Raw genomic sequence first — 17,945 nt, forward strand, 5'->3', positions numbered from 1 at the left:
TGAGTCTAATTAGTCAATGTTTGAACAATAATTCACAAATACAAACGAAACGCTACAGTGTGCTACAGTGATTTTGGCACTTCAAAATTGGGCAACTAAACATGGCCTTACTAGGGCAGCCCGATCCATCTTTCTGCGCGTACCGGCTGTCCCGTCGATTCCATGCATGCATGAATACACCAAGCGAAGCAATTGATCAGCAAAGGCTGCGTGCCAATTAATTGCACAATAATATTACTACAGGCTGAGAGCATTTAATCCAATCACATGCCGATGCCTTCGCAGCGCACCCTCCTCTTGTACTAGCTGTTGCCTGTTGACACGCACACAGACACCCGATGTGTCCCGGTTTATGCTACATTCATAACTGATCCTAGCACATTCATAGTAGAATTTCATTCCATTGCCCAGGCAACAGGTCTGAAGCAGAAAAAGGTTCTGAAAGCTAGTACGTTCCCGAGCTCGAATAGATCCAACATTGCATGTACATTGTTTTCGGAGACCAAAATCGAAACCATGGGCCACATTGTCGATTTTGACCTCCTTTTCGTCATGAAAGGGGGCTACTTCTAATTTCTCGAGGCCGTTTACAAGCAGACAGTGCGGCTAAGCACACCTACATACATCCCCAAGAAGCTTGGGGAGGACAGGACCTTGCGTCTAAAGACTAGATCACTCATGAAAGAAACAGCATAAGAGCTACTGAACACCTCCGTATCGTCTCATCGCCTTTTCTTCGTTGTCGTACTTGGAGCTGGGGCAGAGTTCTGCTCCGTGATCATCTTCACCAGATTCACAAGGGACCGCAACCTGTCCCAAACACTATAGCCATACAGAGTTTGCACAAGGAGCTCCTGGAACTCAAATCCATGCTTCGAGACAGGATACTGCAAAATGACCAGCAGCTGAATATCAGAAATCAAGACAACTGTGCAAATCAGACTATCTGTTAGGGGGAGAAATAGACCTGGATAGGTTTTGGGATCATTGTTTTAATATACGGCCAGAATCTATCTTCTACGACAGCCTTCACAAGGCAGCAAGCTCGCAAGCCTTCTATGCCAGCAAATCTCCCAAATCCACTGTCTTTAACACCACCGAATGGCAAAGACTGAAGCCAGAAACAGAAGCAATCGTTACTTGCATTGTCAGGATAACACAAAATGGAAAAACACTACACCGGCATGATGTTGATACAAAAAAATAGACGCTATAGGATAAGTGCGCCGCCTACTAAAGTAAATTTGCAAAAAGGTACAGCTTATTGCCAGCACCATGCATCAATTCTGAGTTTTAACTATTACAAAGGACTGACAGAAGATGAAGTATATAGTTACCTGACACATATAACTTGAAGCAAAATCATTGATTGCTGCTACACCACAGTGTAATTGGGATGCTATTCTGATGGCACGCTTCTGGTTGCCAGAAAAAACAGCACAACCAAGGCCATATTTTGAATCGTTTGCAAGTTTAATAGCCTCTTCATCAGAACTGAATTTCATGATTGGTAGAATTGGTCCAAATGCCTGATGGTCAGCAATAGACAGTGCTAAGACTACTAGTACTGTCACTGGTACTAAAGAAAATCATAGGTCAGCTCCAGCTTACCTCTTCTTGCATAATTTTCATTGTGTGATTAACATTCACCAGGACAGTTGGAGGGAAAAATTGATCAACTGCATCTTCACCAAGATGGCCAAAGCTCCCTCTGACAGCAATTTCGGCACCTTTGTCAAGAGCGTCATTAACAAGATTCTGAAGTTTCTCAGAGTGCTCCATCATACAGATTGCACCCATATCATACCTGCCTGATAATGGGGGGCCCTAAGACAGTAACAAAGGAAAACAAAGGGGCAAACCATAAGCAATATTGCAGGAGTACAAGTTTTAACGAAATAATTGAAAATTAATGTATTGGCATCAAAAGATGTTTGCTGAACACCCATGGAGTTATCTACTAAAATTGCTTAGGATCATCTATTTAATTAAGATAAGTTTTAACTGACAAATGTCAGAAAATTTGGTGTTATGGAACAAAAAACTACACAATATGGAACAAGAGGTTACAAATGTGGAAAGTATACTCATAGTCTCATGTGTTAATGCACATATTTACATTTGTTCGTAAGACATAAATAACAGATAATAATACAGAATTGGTAGCACAAGGTTGTAATCCTGTGAAGCAGCACAAGAATCAGAAGGTAAGGCAATAAAAGTTGGCTCATGGTTTGTGTACTTACAACACATATAGATTTGACTATCTTCACTACTTGAGAAACAAAGGCGGAATAGATATCGTTGTGGACATAAAATCTTTCAGCACCGGCACAATTCTGCCCACTAGATTGCAGAGCAGCTCTAACGGCAACTTGAACAACCTTCAAACGGGAAAAGATGACAGATTAGTTTCAGTACACTGCTAGGACTTGTTGAAGAAAATATGCTGTTCATGAAATAGGCAACACAAACTATCCTTACATTGGGTAAATCTACATCTTCACACACAATAAATGAATCTTTGCCACCAAGCTCAAGAGTTACAGGTATTAGAGTCTCCGATGCTCTTTGCATGATCTGTAATAAGCAGAAAACTTAAGGCTTTAGAAACAGAGGAAATGACTGAGGGAAGAAACACTTAACAATGGACATATACAAAAATACAGGCACCTAAAATATCGGAGAAGTATATGTTAGAAGATAGGTCATGGCTACATAATTCCTATAAAAATAGTTGTGCATCGTGCTGCAGACAGAATATCTAATACACTGATACACATGTAGTCCTTACACCTGTCACATTGTGGCAATTGCTCAAGGTCTATCTGGACACTGAACCTAGGAGTAAATATAAGCAATCAATTGATTTAGCAAACACTGAAGGTGTATTTATAGGTTAGACAGAATCCATCATGCTACATAGTACATACTGAAAATAAAGAATACGGATAGTTGCACGAGCTTAAGAAAACACTACTTCAGATGTGAGTTATACCATCTTTCCAACGCCAGGTGATCCCACAAATATTATTTTGTCGACTGAAGATACAAGAGCTTGGCCTGTTTCGGCAAAACTTAAAACAAACAAAAATAGAGACTAGGTAAGCGATGTGCACTTAGCATGTAAACTAAGAATATAGAAAACTACACTCATACCCAGTTATTATGTGCACCAGATTTTCAGGTGCACCAACAGCTGAAAGAGCTGCTTGTATGATACGAAAATAAAAGCAGCCTGACCAAGTCGCATGTTCAGAGACCTGTAAAAAGTCATTTTACCAATCAGAATAATCATGAATAGTGTTTAATGTACATCAGAAATCAGATGAAACAATACATTTCAGAGGCCTCCATAATGTCTACATGCAGCAGAAAGGCGCATATAACAGTCTGCATACATTTAACTTAGAAAAGCAAGGGAAAAAAGTTAATGACACAATGCGCTTCGATGTTGCCATGCCAACATTCCATCAGCACTCAGTACAAATGAAAAGATCCATCCAATAAAGCTCAATAGAGAAAAGTTCTACACTTGTTTGAGAAGGGCACTTTCTATGAACCAACATATGTTCAATATGCAATTTACTACTATCTGGGAAATGTATTAGGTTAACTGAAAAAGATAACAGAAGATACAGCACAAAAACAACAGCCATCAGCTTCAGTGGTGGCACATAACACACATAGATACAAATATTACTGAATAAGAAAACATTGACTAGTTGATCTATGAGTCTATGATGTGTCGTGTCCATGTAAACGGTTTGTTAAAGAACAGATTAGGCAATTTCAACCTTTTAGTATTCATAAGAAGAAAAAGAAACAGTAGGTTCCATAGCTAGGGCCAAGCGCCCATCGACAAGGCAATGTGATTGACTTTTAACAAGTGAATTATGCCCAAAGAATACAAAGACGTTCTGGTGCTAGATCATGATGTTTACCTTTATCACTGCTGCATTACCAGAGAATAGTGCAGCCAGCATTGGATTAAAGACATTATGGAAGGGATAATTCCAAGATACAATCGCACCAATCACTCCAAGAGGGTAAAATTCAACTTTTGCTCTCTTGTGCAGCATTGATCTCCCAGTTGATCTGAGCAGCATAAGAGGCAAGTAGCCAAACGATATACTTAATTGGAGACAGATAATAAGAAAAAAAAATCCTGCTAATGAATTAGTAATTCAGGCATCAAGAAAGGAATGGAAAACTTATTCCTATATCCAGGTCATGATGTGCATCATTACATAAAGACCTAGATTTCACTTTGCCTTAAGATTCTTAATTTCCAGAGTCCATAAATATTGGCCTACTAAACAATGGTGCACAGCACCACAAAGTAAGTGTAGTCCAACAAAATTTTCATATTCAACACTTAAAGTCAAGTGCTCTATGTCTCAAATCATATGAAAGGTAAACATGATTTTAATGCTTGACAACTTGAAGATAAACGGTGAAAGCAAAAACAAATTACAAACCTGACAGAAACAATTACTATTTACTTATTAACAGTCATCCAGACAAGCACTTGTTTACCTCTACCAGCAAGGATATAAGGTCCTAAGTTACTTTTCCATCATGTAGGAATAATTGTGAGCATTCTAACCTGTATTCAGGTTTTAACCACTTCTCACCCTCATCCAAAAGCCAGGTAATCTTCTCGCATGTGGTCATTATCTCTCCTAATGAAGCATCAACCATAGTCTTTCCAGTGTCCCGAGATGATACCCTGCACCATAAACAGGACTGAGCTCAGTCTTCCAGATGGCAGGATGTGTGAACATGTGTAACACAAAGTGGGGGCTTACTCGCATATGAGATCCTGATTTTCAAGTATATACTTGAGAAGGATACGTAGAAACTGGCGCCTTTGCTTGAAGCTGCTTTTTGCCCATATCTTTTGAGCTTTCCTGGCTTGTGCAACATGTTCCTTGACCTAATTAGTTAAAGAATTCGCCACAATCAAACCCAAATAGAGCCACATTAATGAGGTCCAAAATACTGCAAGAGCGTAACAATCTTTATGCGATCTCCAACTATTTGCCGGTCCAGATTAATCTCTAGTTTGTGCTCAAGAGACCCTACCTAAGTATAGCAGGACAGGGACATACCTCATCAGGAGTCAATGCAGGGAAATACCCCAAGTATTTCATGGTTGCTGGTTCATAGCATTGGACCTTGTCGGTCTGAGCTGCTTTGCCCTTTCTCGGTATCTGCAGAAACGCAACAAGTTGGAATGATACATTCCGTCAATTGATAAACACGATGAGCCAAAAACAAATTTCTGTTGCAATTACAGCTATCACGGTGGCCACAACAGGACATTTCAAACTGTCAGTGCTTCAGCACCCAGGTGGAAGCAAATCACCTCTGCACCCGTAGAGAAAAGCTATGTCTAGTGCTTTCTGAAACCTATATCGGCGGAAATAAGACTCAAACTTACTGTAAGGTACCATCCTCTTTACTGCATCGAACCACTCTGAGCCTGAGATCTAACCCATATTAATCATTCATGGAAGTTTAAAATGCAATTTGCCAACGCTAATAGTACAGAATCAGACTGGATCATCAGTGGCTTCCCGGGCTAGCTCAACTCGATTCAAGAGCAACAAGTGGAGAAGTGCAGAGGGGGAGGGGCTTACGTAGATGAAGCTGTCCTCCTTGGCCCAACACTGCGCCAAATGGGAACGGAACACACTGAATGAGTAAACCCTCACAAAGCCCTAAAATCTGAAGGAATAACAGCAGCAGAAGAATGAGATGAGATGAAAATGGGGGAGAAAGGGCGGTACCGTCGGAAGCGTCGACGTCGATGGATGGGACGGTGGGCGGGATGAGAAAGAGGAGCAGGCGGCAGAGCGCGTACGCGGCGGCGAGCACCAGCAGCGGCCACCAGAACGCCATGGGTGGGCAGCGAAGCCTCCCTCCGTCCCTTGCTAGGGTTCCGGCGGCTCGCCGGCGGAGGGCGAGCGGCGGCGAGTGATGAAGCGTGGGTTTGTTAGCGACGGCGACGGCGAGATTGCATCGGAGGGAAGAAGCGAACAAAGAGGAGGGAATCGAATCGGATCGGGAGGGGGAGGGGGAAATGCCTTGCTAACAACTTTACTGGAGGAGTGGAGTGGGAGCCCAGCGGCATCTGACTTGACTGCCGCGTGGCAGTGGGGAGCCCGGGAGGGAGGAGCTGGCCTGCTAGATTATGCGTTTATTTTTCTATTTTTCATTCCTCAAATATTGCAAAAATATGATATTCCTCCCTCATTTTTATTTTCATTGGGTGCAAATCAATCATTTAACTAATTAAACAGGTACATTTATCATCCCTGCCTTAGTTTAACACTGCTTTAGTGTCATATAACACCAGCTTAGACCATGTAATCATATTACTATTCCCTACTTGGTCATGTCTAATGTTGAGTCAATCGCTATAATAATAGTTGGTGTGAATCGGTCCCGTTAATTTTTTCGATACAATTTTTATGGGATAGAAAATTTAGAGAATTTATTTTTTGTGATTTTTATATCTTCAACTTAGCATATTACATTGTTAAGCAGGATTAGTAAGATAATTATGTGGCATAAACCGCCATTAGATGGCACTAAAACATTGTTAAACTAAGGTGGGGATGATAAATGCACCAGGTTAATTAGCTAAAGGATTGATACGAGGGATGAATGTCAAGAAAAATACACCTTTTCCATTTATCTATTATTACTCTATATTAAAGCTCCTAGCTCATGCGAATGATGAGGGCACAAGGCACTGTAGCAAGTTTTGATAAGACACTGACACATGGGGCACGTAGACTTGAAGTATCTCTATGTTTTCCAAGACATCATGCTACGAAAATATCCAACAGCTGTTGCTACTCACATCTCACGATAACAGTTAATCCTCTTAGTAGCTGCAATATGCAAAGAAAGAAAGATAAGTCCCCATATAACTTATCCGGATTATCTTTTTCTTCCTCCATTCCACACCATCGTCGTCCTCACTTTCGTTTTCTTTTCTTTAGATGTTCTCTCCTTAATATCCTAACATCAATTTTTTTTCTACATATGTGTATACGATGCATTTTTGTTTCTTTTTCTAAAATGTTGATACATAACTTCAACCTTGCCTTTTGCCACAAACCATTGAAAAAAGATGACTTTGCCGCAAGACACTATCATTGTAATTTGCTGAGGCCCCTATACTTATTATTATATTTGATTTTAATAGAAAGCTATGGGAATCGACTACATTGCAATCTCCTTCCTCTTCAAGAGCAGCCTTGCGTCCATGGGATCATGGCCCCTCTCCACCGCCATCCTCCTCGTCACCTCCAACGAGCGACAACCTCCACAAAGCCACCGGAGGGGCTCGCCCCTCCTGCGACGCCGTCCACCGCGTCTTGAGCCCACCGCTGTCACACCGGCAACCAAGTGACAGAAGGCGTACCACGAGAAGGCGTCTTTGTTGAAGGGAAGCACCAAGTAAAAGAGTGCGTGCGTTTATTTGTGTGACATGTGGACCCGAGGGGTACCGGGTGAGTTCGTTGGCTTAGGGTGCGTTTGGTTGGTTGTATCATTTGATTCATGTATGAAATGATTCAAAATAATAATGATCCTTTTGTTTGGTTGGGTGAATTGAACCAACTCATCCAGGATGAGTCCATCCCACTTAATACATTATTCTACTAATTAGAGTGAACCATATGGTACAAGCAAATTGGTTGAACCATCCCATCCAGGATCATCCATACATGCATCATGTGGTGCATGCAACCAAACACACCCTTATAAGCCAAGTTGCTGTAATGAATTTGGTATGAACAATATAATAACAGTTATAATAGAAAAAGGAAAGGAAAATTCCTCGGTTCCCCAAATTTTGCCTGTGTTTGAGCCTAGTCTATCTCACGTCGGCAGTGATCTGATCGCACGCATCCGTTCCGAAATCACGAACTCCATCGAGCTGAAAACTGAGTAGGTTGGTGAGGTTGAATCGTCTGATGCGCAAAACCAATCACTATTCTTGATCTTGCTGTCATTCCTACTCAAATTCGGTCAAATTTGCGTGGTTTTCTGGCGGTGTGGGCGGCAGTGGTCCCGGATTGGACGGTGGCGTGTGGCGGCGGTAGAACACGATTGGAGTCCGTGGCAAGATTATGTTGATGTTAAGTTGTGGTGAGCTGGTGATAACCGTTGGATCAAGGAATTATTACCTTGTGATACCCCAATTTTTCTGACACATAGCAATCCGGTGTTCTTCGACAAGCTGATCGACAGGACAAGCAAACCAGTACTTCCTCATCAGAACGGAAATATCTAGGCCCTAAGTCGTTTTCTTTAACTTTGACAATGGATAGGAATTTATAGAAGTTTCAGAATATTTTCAGAACATAGAACTTTTTAATTTAAGATAATATATTTTCACAGAAGTATTCAAAATACCGTACATACCAGTGTACTGATAGAATTGCATTTCTATCTGATATATACGAAGGAGGATAACCTTATTACTCTGCATCACAACAGAATACTGCAGGTGTGTGGAGAGCCAATTTTCAGCAGTCTTGCTTGCCTCCTTACGTTTCTAGCTAGTAGTTGAATCATTTGGCTACACTGCCCTGCCGAGAGCATCCTGCTGCGTAGAGCCTAGGACAAAGAAAGCAAAGGCATGCACAGCCGGAGAAGCCCAGGCTCGGAACATAGCATTTGCCGTTGCCGGACAGAGCACCAACGCCGTCGCATCAAAACAGACAACGGATGACACGCTGCTAAATCGGATGAGATCAAACACGGAGACAGTCAGACAAATTATATATCATCAGGATTCAGGAATCATCACACTGCTAATAACGACGACTCTTCATCACTCACGCAAACACAAATTACTAGAGCAATTCAATAGCAACGACATGCATGCGGTCAAGCAGATTATTAGCATGCATCATGTCGTCCGTCGATGATACAGATATGATAGAGGGGATAAATTAAGATTAATTAATGGCTAGTAGTGCTAGATGTAAATCATAGTAATCCCCATGATAGATAGATAGATAGTAATACTATGAATATGATGATGATGCATATCATCATCATATTAGGATGGATCGATGAAGCAATTAGGATGGCAGCTGCTCCAGGGCCACCTCCTCCATCTTCTGATGCGCCCGTGCCTCCATCTCGCAGCAGAGGCAGGGCCGGCTCAGCACGGCGCCGTGCGCGTGCGCGTGGGCCACGCCGCCGCCGGCCTGCGCGTCGGCGGGCACGGGCTTGCGCGCGATGATGACGGAGTTGATCACCTCGCCCTCCGGGTGGTGCACGGCCAGCACCTCGAAGCCGCCGCGGCGGATCTCCTCCGGGTCCACCACCGGGTACAGGAAGCCCCGGGCGCCGTGCGCGCTCCGCACCACGAGCGCGGCGCCGGGGGCCATGTGGCGGCCGAGGTGCTCCACCACGCGCGCCTTCTCCTCGGCGGCCATGCCCACGAGCGCCGCCAGGAAGACGACGTCGTAGGACGCCAGGTCCCGCGTCACGTGCGCCACGTCGGAGGTGCGGAACGCCATGCGCGCGCCCAGCCCGGCGTCGGCGCGCACCAGGCGGCGCGCCCGCTCGTTGGCCTCGCCGCAGATGTCGTAGTTGTCGAAGGACGCGGCCGGCAGGTGGCGCGCCGCCAGCACCAGGGAGCTCAGCGGGAGCGGGCCGGAGCCCACGAAGGCGACGCGCGCCGGCACCGGCCCCGGAACGTGGCTCGCCAGCAGGCCGTGCTCCAGCTCGCTCAGCAGGATGTAGTTGTTGAAGTAGGGGAAGAGCCCCAGGTGGTCGAGCGGGTTGTCGAAGCCGGCGAGGAGGTCCGAGTAGTGGGCCTCCAGCAGGCCCTCGGCGTCGGCGCAGAGGCGGATCAGCCGCGCGCGCATCTCCTGCAGCTCGGGGCCGAGGCGCTCCACGTCGACGGCGCTTGGAGGGATGCAGGCCGTCACCAGCTCCGTGAAGAGCGCGTTCACCTCGGGGGACGGGCTCAGCGACGGCAGCTTGGCGATGGCAGCGGCGAGCCCGGCGATCTTGTGCACGAGCGCCGCCTCCTCATCCGACGCCATCCCCTCCTCCGGGACTGGTACCTGGACCTCCTCCTCCTGCTTGTTCCCCATGTCGACCATGGCGCGTGGCGGGCACGTACGGTCAGTCACAGTCTCAGCTCTCAACAAGCAAGGCTAGGCAGTGACTTGTTGTTTGTGACTGCTGCAGCAGAGCAGGTTTGCTGCTGCTTGGCGACCAATGGGCAATGGCATTTGGGGGCAGCGGGCGAGGCAGTTTATATATAGGTAGCTGGGCGGGCAGTTTGGTGGAGCCTACATGTAAACTGCGTGGGCCCCAACTGGCAGTGAGAGAGGACACGTGGCACCCCAGGATCTAGCATGGGGCCCAAGTGGCAGCGGGAGGCAGGATACGTGGTGCCTGGCTATGTCGCATAGGGCCCAAGTGGCAGAGACGGGATGACAAGTGGCAGATGCGGAGAAGGGACAAAGGGTCCTGGACCGTTGCTTGTTCAGCCTTGGCCTTGGGGTGCACAAAATTCAGAGCGTCTCGGCGTTGTGTTTCTTTCCTTCTCCGGCCGACCATGCCTGTCAACGTCAGTCGACCCTGTCTACGCATACTGGTAGGTAGCTTACACACAAAGCCAAGTTGTGATCGATCGATCGAGATTAATGTCAAACTATATTGTATCAAAGTAATTAGTTCTTGATAGATAAAATACAAAAAAAATTATAGGCCCCTTAACCGTCCAACCCCCACGGTCGTCTCCTTTCGAGGGGCAACTCGGGTGGCGCCCCAACCTCCACTGCTGCCACCCCCCCTCAGAGACTCCTCACCACCTCGTCGCCGCCGGAGCAGGGCACCGGAAGCCTATGTGCCTGCAAGGAAGGCGGCGGCGTGGCTTCTCCCGTCGACCCAGGGTGCGCCCACCCCTAGTTGACGATGCAGCGGCGCCGGGCGTAGAGGCGGTGGCGGCGGCTCGGGGCGATGGATCCGGTGTCCTCTGGACTGGATCCGGCGCCCTCGAGGCCTGATCTGCATAGAGGGCCAGCCCACGGTGCTAGCCATCGACTGCGCGCGTGCGGATTTGCGGCGACCGCTGCGCGTGCTCGCGTGGGATGGCGGCGGCGGGCTGGAATGGCGTGGTCGGCGGTGGCTTTGGGGCTCCTGGTTGGGGAGGCCAATCTGCAGCGGCGTCGCCAGGCGATGTGCGCGGTAGGCGGCGGCCCTACGGTGGCGATCAGGTTGTGCCTGCTTGCAACGCGAGGCGAGGAGGCGGCTGACGGCGGGACGCTCATTGTTCATCCCTGGCAGTCGACGGGGGACTTGGAGGTCATCCCGGTGGGGCGAGGCGACCCGATGGCGTGGGCCGCGGTGCGGCAAAGCGGCTAGACCGGGCCGGATGGTGGCCGCGCGGCTCCTGCTCAGCGCGGCGGGTGGCTGCATGGATGCGGTCAGCGGCGGCCCTGCGAAGCACGTGGAAGAGGCTACAGCTCGGCACGGCAGTAGGCGGCGATCAGGCGGGCAGTGACGTTGCGGTGAGGCGTTGTGGTGGCGCAACCAGAGGGGGTCTACGCGTGGCGCGAGGAGGCATGACGGCAGCACTGCCCCCGGGGGGCTTCCATGGTTGCAGTCCTGGAGTGTCGGGCCGTGTACGTGCAGTGTCTACGGATAGGATGCTTCAGGAGAAAGCCTTTGCCGACGATCTTGCTGGTGGCGATGACGGCGGCGCCTAGGGCGTCGCTTTCCCCGTTGGGGTGTCATTTTGGAGCTCCATTGCTGTTGCACGGGGTTTTTTGGGTGAAAACCCTGTCCATATTCTAGACGAGTGACGGCGGTGCTATTGGTGTCGTTCCATCCTTAGAGGCGTCATCTCTAGAGACCCAACTCGTCTTGTGGCATTGCTGGAGACGCCGTTGATTATAGGAGGCTGCAGCCCCGCCATTACAGGCTTGCGGCGCGGCAAGGCGGCATGGTGTAGGATGACAAGCTTGACAGGGGTTGCTGAGCTCGCGTGGAGGCGATCGCAGTTCTGGTGGCGGCTAGGGGTTATCGCATTTTTGTCGGGTTGACTGCTTGCAACGGACCGCGGCAGCTGGCGTTGCTTTGCAACTGTCAGTGCAGGTGGGACTGCGTCGGAGGACGACGCTTGCAGTAACAGCATCGTGAGATGACTAGGCTTGCAGCGGACTGTGGCGGGCGGCTCAGCTTTGCTGGGCTACACCGGTGTGGTACATCATCAGAAGATGGCGCAAGCAACTACTTTGGCTGCTGGCTTGCGGCAAAGGCTATATGCGCGAGTGGAGCAACGAGACGAAGTCGACCTGCAGCGGTGGCTTGGCTATTGGATGGAGATCTTGGCTATATCGTTGACCTGCAGTGGGGCAACATTTCCCTCCATTCTAATGGCGACAAAAGAAACGGATCTGTGACATGGAGTAGTGTGGCGGACGTGGCGAGGCCCCACGCGCAATATTTCTTCGAGACGACGAGAGCAAGGTGAAGTCCAACGGCAAGTGTGGCGAGGTCCCCACGCATTTGTGTTATCGTGGTGGTGACTGCGAGGCAGCCTGCAAGAGGTCCGGATTTGGTAGTATCACTTTGTTGGGTGGAATGTGGTGTTGCAGCAGCACTATGACGAAGGGTCCCGCATGGCGGTGGCCTTCTCGGTGCGGTGCAGTCTGTTTCTCTCGGGTCCTCGTCGATGCGGGGTCACGCATGAAGGTTTCGACGACTACATAAGCGTGAGAATGTTGGTGGATGCCGCGATAATTAAGGCTTCAGTTTGTCTGCAGTTGCCGAGTGGAGTGGTGCGGCTGCGTTGAGGTTCCAATCCAACCAGTCGGGTTTGGTGGTTTCGAGATGAGTGGTTACCCGCGTTGATGTCCCAATTCACCGGACGAGTATATGTTGTTTTTTCTTTTCTTTTCTTTTTCCTCTTCAGTGCTATAGTCTTATATTTTTTTCTACTAGAAACTCGCACTATCTTGTCAAATTTTTTCGTTAAAAAAAATAAAAAGATACCTGGCGCGGTCACAGCATATCAATCGATTGGTCCTAGATTTTTTTTTAAAAAAAATCAAGCTAAAAAGAAGATGCATGCACCAACGTAACCGATCCATTGACCATATGGATCGGATATCATGAACGAGGCTCGATTGAGATACATACATACATTCATTCATACATGTGTATCTCTCGTCTTTAAATTCTCGTAAACGACAATGCACCGACCATATTTTCATGTAAATTGACGAATTGCATCTCGAGGTAGACGTCTGATCTCATCTCTAACATCGACTACTGAGAAGAAGATGATAAAATATATATTGACCCTGGCGGGGAAATCATGCATGCGCTAAAGGAAATATATAGGTTTTGCCCCCGCAAAGGGAAAAAAAAAGGATTCTGACTTTGATTTATTCCTTGCAGCTATGCGCCTTGCTCTTGTATATTTTGGCCTACCTGGATCACATTATATTAATTATTAATGTCCCTTAACAACTCGACGTTAAAACCTTGAATATAATAAAGTTTAGCAATTTTGTATGTAAAAATCTTGAATGTAAATAATAAAATTTTCCTTATCCAAAAACAGATGAGATCTTCTTATTAAAAAGCTACGTACCAACAGAAGCGATGGAAACAAGAAGAGGCCGGATGCGGGTGGTAGCTAGGACGCTTGCAGCTGCAACTCGACAAGTGCTTATAGATAGCTATCTACCTTTAATTTGTTCGATATACGATTCTGACTACTAGGTTTGTGGTCGTCGGCGCTACGCCTGTAGTAGTACTAGATGCAAAGCTTAGCTGTTAACAAGTCATACGTCGTGCAGCAATTCGATCGATGATAAAACAGTGATATCTCAACGCCATCCTCGTTAACGTTTTTGTAAACGAAAAACTCGCCAAAAGACTTATTATTATATTCTCGACTGTCGATGACAACGATGCTTACAGATATATGACACCTCAAATTATCCACACTTATTTCTGTCCTTGTACTGTCATTATGCTTCCTCTAATAGAAAAATAATGGACTTATATATATATGAGATTGCACCTACTTGTACTTTCAATATGTTCCCTCTAATACAAAATATAAGGCATTTATGTTATTGCACTGCTACAAAAGCACACGAATCGGATAGGCTATCCTAGGTTTCATTATCATAAACACAAATCATCTGAAATAGGGATTATGGAATACTGAGATTATGCTGATAACTTTATTTTTTTTCAAAACATAGTACATGTACACAACTTTTTTTTTGAAACACACGGTACATAAGCAGAAGTTCACGTAAACGCACACGCACTCAACTCTATAAATACACACATAACCTTACCTCCGTGAGTATATTTGAGAGAATGAGCTGACCATTGGTACGTCGCTGTCGACGGACACATTGTCTATCACTGAAAGAATAGCGCCAGTGAATTCCTGGAAGCATCTGCGCCGAGTCGAGAACTCAAACTCTACACGTGCTAAAGCATATGCATGTCTCTGTGTTGTCTGTCATGGCATCTCAAACGTCAGTGGAATCATCTGCACTTAAGGGTGTTTAGAGCCATCTAGGACGACACATTGCAATTCCTATTGAAAGAAATGATTTTTCACACAAAAGATTTTTCATATATGCATGTTGTTGCAAGCAAAGTCAATAGGATGCATGATTGGAATTGGGCTATTTCGTCCATATGTGTATTATTCAAACTATATGTGTAGGTAGAGTTCAAATGCATGGTGGCTCATTTCATGCCATCATCATGCGTAGAGGAATATTTCGTGTTCACACATATAGAGACGTGCGTATGGGCTGCCTCACCTTCTGACTTCATGTAAGAAAGGAAATATATGGCTTTCATTACAAAAGCTTCAACGATTACTTTGCTAGTTTATAGCAATCGATACAGATTACATGCATGCGTGGTGCAATTTACTTCACCAACGACTCGTCATGGAACTGATGCTTGGCAATATCACTCAGTTACGCTATCACAAGTACACGCGTGGATAGGTTTCTACTTTTTTATAGAATACAATATCTTCGGGAAGGGACCTGTTTTCAGAATATAGTTAACATGATGGGTTTTACGTATTTCTGTTCATATTTCTTTATCCATTTGGTAATGTTAGACATCAATTTACTATGTAGCCTACAATTCTCGAAGTTATATACAAGACCTTGAATCCTCTGCAAGTAAATAGTTACGGGAAGCATATAGAAGTCAAACAAAGTAAAAAAAAAATGAAAAATGAAATAAACATCAGTGAAACAGCAATTATATCACGGTGTGTATGTTTTAGGCAATTCCTCTCCTTCTTGGCACAACTTTGATATATCTGTGGGAAACTACCAATTTACATGACTGATGCTATCGAATAACTCCAAAGGAGAACAGTGTATTATCAATAGTTAATATACCACAAGATATAGATACAGGTGTACGGACAGATCTTATGTGACTTTCATCAGTTGTCTATCTATGCCAGTTGTATCTTGGGTCACGTAACCTAGCTGGATCCGCGTAAGGGGCGGTGAATACAACCGTTTATTTCACATTCTATACGATTAAAATACAACAAGATATAGATATGCGAATCTCGTAGGACTATTTAAGTTACTCATGGTACTATTTATGGATACCCATTTACAACAGCTAGTACGTGGATCTAGCGAGAATAGGTCCGCATTGTCAGTGGCTATTACTACGACCGCTGCATTCATATACTAAATTGTCATGAGCATGTGCCTAAAGAAAGCATCTAAAGGCTATAGCAACTTTGTTGGGCAGAACAATGATGCGAGGGAGCCGCCTTCACCTTATGAGTTCACGGTGTCGTCATTTGGTCGATCGGATAGATCTACCTGCAGCAGGCTATACCTTAGCTAGGGTTGGTGGTACCATGCATGTTACATCTACAGTTTTTTAATATATACAATGCCACGTATACTGTGTACAAGTCCAACTATTCCAGTTTCTTTTTGTGAACTCAGGTAATGCTGTAATGGCAATAGTAAAAAAAATGCTAGAGCGGTTGAATTTTTTTTGTCAATAAAAGGGTTCTCTCAATTTATATTTTTTATTCGCAAAAACTTATTTTTACAAGGAAAAGGAACATCACCTATGTACCAGTATTCAGTATCAGTATATGCCTAATGCATAAAATAATTGGTGCATTATTCTGTTGGTGGGTAAGTGCAGAATATCAAACAGCACTGGTGCTCCGGTGTTGAGGATTACACACGATGGCAATATCACTACTTGATTACGATGACATTTATATATAATCTCCTGTTACCGACAAGACTGCGAGCTAGCTAGTAAAGTGGTCTGGATTCCTCTCAGTCACAGGTAATCCTCACAGTCACAGCAAACTGCAACCTCTTTTACTGCACACACTTGGAGAAGAGTGATCTCAGCTGTTCTAGTTACTACATACTGTGTTCTAGTGATTACCAACATGCAAACTGCAATCTCTTTTACTTGAGAATTAAGATTACTGGATGGTTGACTTTTCTCATTAGAAGATTAATGTTCTCTCCCTCTTTTTCTTCAGGGAATACGCATATCTGATCTGCAACCTTTTATGGTTGGATGAAGCTAGCCCTGAATATATGGTGACACACCTGCCACCTGAAAGGGCTGCAATGTGGTCATGCTAAAAAGGACCATGATCATCGATGGGGTGGTGGTCTACATCCACAGTGACCAGAGGTTGAATCAACCTTGGTGATTGGCATATTGCAGCATGTTGACCCGATGCAGTTTTAATTTAGCATTGACAAATTAAATTTTCTTCTTCTCATTCTAATAATAAATTAAGTCAAGCACAAATGGAGGATGCCATATATAGTATAGTATCCAAATTTCAGCAAGCGCCGAAAGACTAGGGACCATCCCAAAAAAGATAGAGCTAGTGAGCGACAGCAGCATAACGATCGAAACGTCTCGGTTTCAGACGAGTACACAGTGCCAGTGAAGGCACACCGGCAACTACTGCTCTTGTCTGATGAATAATTAACCAACAGGTACGATTCCACATCACAAACAGGAAATTCGGATCAGGAAATGGGAGCACACAAAAATGCGACGACTCGACGCGAAACCGGTCTGGCGCTTTCTGGATCGATTTTTGCAGCATGATGGATCCAGCTATACTACTGCATGCATGCGTTTCCTGGATCATATCGATCTCTCTTGTAATTCAACGCACCAGCTGCTGCTCGTCCTCCTCTCGTTTTGGTTGTCACTGTAGTGAGGCAGCAGTAGGGGGCACCGAAGCGGCAACGTTGGCCCTTGGAAATCATCGGAAGCCAACAAAAGAGCTCAAGCATACGCAGAGGTGGTGTAGTACGTGGGAGGACAGCTAGCGCGAGTCATTTTCCTTGCAGCCGCTACCTTGCTGCACAACCAAAGATCGAAAAAGTTTCAACCAACGTACTGCACGCAAAGCTAGCTGACCGGCAGCATCTCAAATGGAACTTTTGGACGAAAAGATGGGAATGAAACTATTCCTTCCGCTCCGCTCTGAAGAGAATGATGTACACCAGCCAGTTGATCCAACTTTCGGCGGGCGAGGCGATATCGATATACATTGACTGTTAAAAGCTCACATTCCATCGTCTTTTGCTTGGTATATATATATGGTAGCATCTCATCTATGATCTATCCATCGCATCGCATGGACATATGGTACGTAGATGCTGGCTGTTTTCAGAGAGCGTATTGAATTGGCTACGATTCTGATTCATGTTGCAAGTAAGGTGTTGGAAGTGGTCGCCTTAGATATTTTTGTGTTCAGCTTGAAAAGTTAGAAATTATGTAAAAATTTGGCCGTGTGCGGTCGCAGAGGTCGAAGAAGTATAAGAATATGATGTAAAAGGATCGAAGATAAGAGAATCGAGGTCGCGCAT

At 45.6% G+C, this 17,945-nt stretch overlaps 2 protein-coding genes across 3 annotated transcripts; both read right to left on the reverse strand.

Annotated features, from left to right (window-relative positions):
• Nucleotides 1-381: 381 nt before the first annotated feature.
• On the reverse strand, nucleotides 382-6,151 carry LOC101774407 (aldehyde dehydrogenase 22A1). Of its 2 annotated transcripts, none has more exons than XM_004958707.4 (14): nucleotides 5,791-6,151; nucleotides 5,646-5,675; nucleotides 5,115-5,216; nucleotides 4,812-4,939; nucleotides 4,610-4,732; nucleotides 3,945-4,098; nucleotides 3,160-3,263; nucleotides 2,999-3,077; nucleotides 2,485-2,580; nucleotides 2,247-2,384; nucleotides 1,612-1,827; nucleotides 1,338-1,529; nucleotides 968-1,111; nucleotides 382-887 (listed from the first exon to the last, which is right to left on the reverse strand). In XM_004958707.4, the coding sequence occupies exons 1-14, from the start codon at nucleotides 5,905-5,907 to the stop codon at nucleotides 723-725; spliced, it is 1,788 nt and encodes a 595-aa protein (XP_004958764.1). In that variant the 5' UTR covers nucleotides 5,908-6,151; the 3' UTR covers nucleotides 382-722. The 2 variants fall into 2 exon arrangements, with proteins under 2 accessions (XP_004958764.1, XP_022680295.1); XM_022824560.1 differs by having other exon boundaries at nucleotides 5,796-6,149.
• A 2,621-nt stretch (nucleotides 6,152-8,772) lies between these two features.
• Nucleotides 8,773-10,269, reverse strand: LOC101774809 (nicotianamine synthase 3). Its single transcript, XM_004958708.3, has one exon. It carries the CDS (start codon nucleotides 10,143-10,145, stop codon nucleotides 9,111-9,113), a length of 1,035 nt encoding a protein of 344 aa, XP_004958765.3. The 5' UTR covers nucleotides 10,146-10,269; the 3' UTR covers nucleotides 8,773-9,110.
• Between the last annotated feature and the right edge of the window lie 7,676 nt (nucleotides 10,270-17,945).

Source organism: Setaria italica, chromosome II, assembly GCF_000263155.2.
Source record: "Setaria italica strain Yugu1 chromosome II, Setaria_italica_v2.0, whole genome shotgun sequence".
NCBI classification, from domain to species: domain Eukaryota; kingdom Viridiplantae; phylum Streptophyta; class Magnoliopsida; order Poales; family Poaceae; genus Setaria; species Setaria italica.

Bases quoted from the DNA above. Each gene is read 5' to 3' on its own strand.
- LOC101774407 (XM_004958707.4), bottom strand. From the start codon at position 5,907: ATGGCGTTCTGGTGGCCGCTGCTGGTGCTCGCCGCCGCGTACGCGCTC. The intron at 3,264-3,944 runs GTAAACATCATG...GACTTTTTACAG, and splicing joins GTAATGCAGCAGTGATAAAG to GTCTCTGAACATGCGACTTG. The intron at 2,385-2,484 runs GTAAGGATAGTT...TCCCGTTTGAAG, and splicing joins AAGATGTAGATTTACCCAAT to GTTGTTCAAGTTGCCGTTAG.
- LOC101774809 (XM_004958708.3), bottom strand. From the start codon at position 10,145: ATGGTCGACATGGGGAACAAGCAGGAGGAGGAGGTCCAGGTACCAGTC.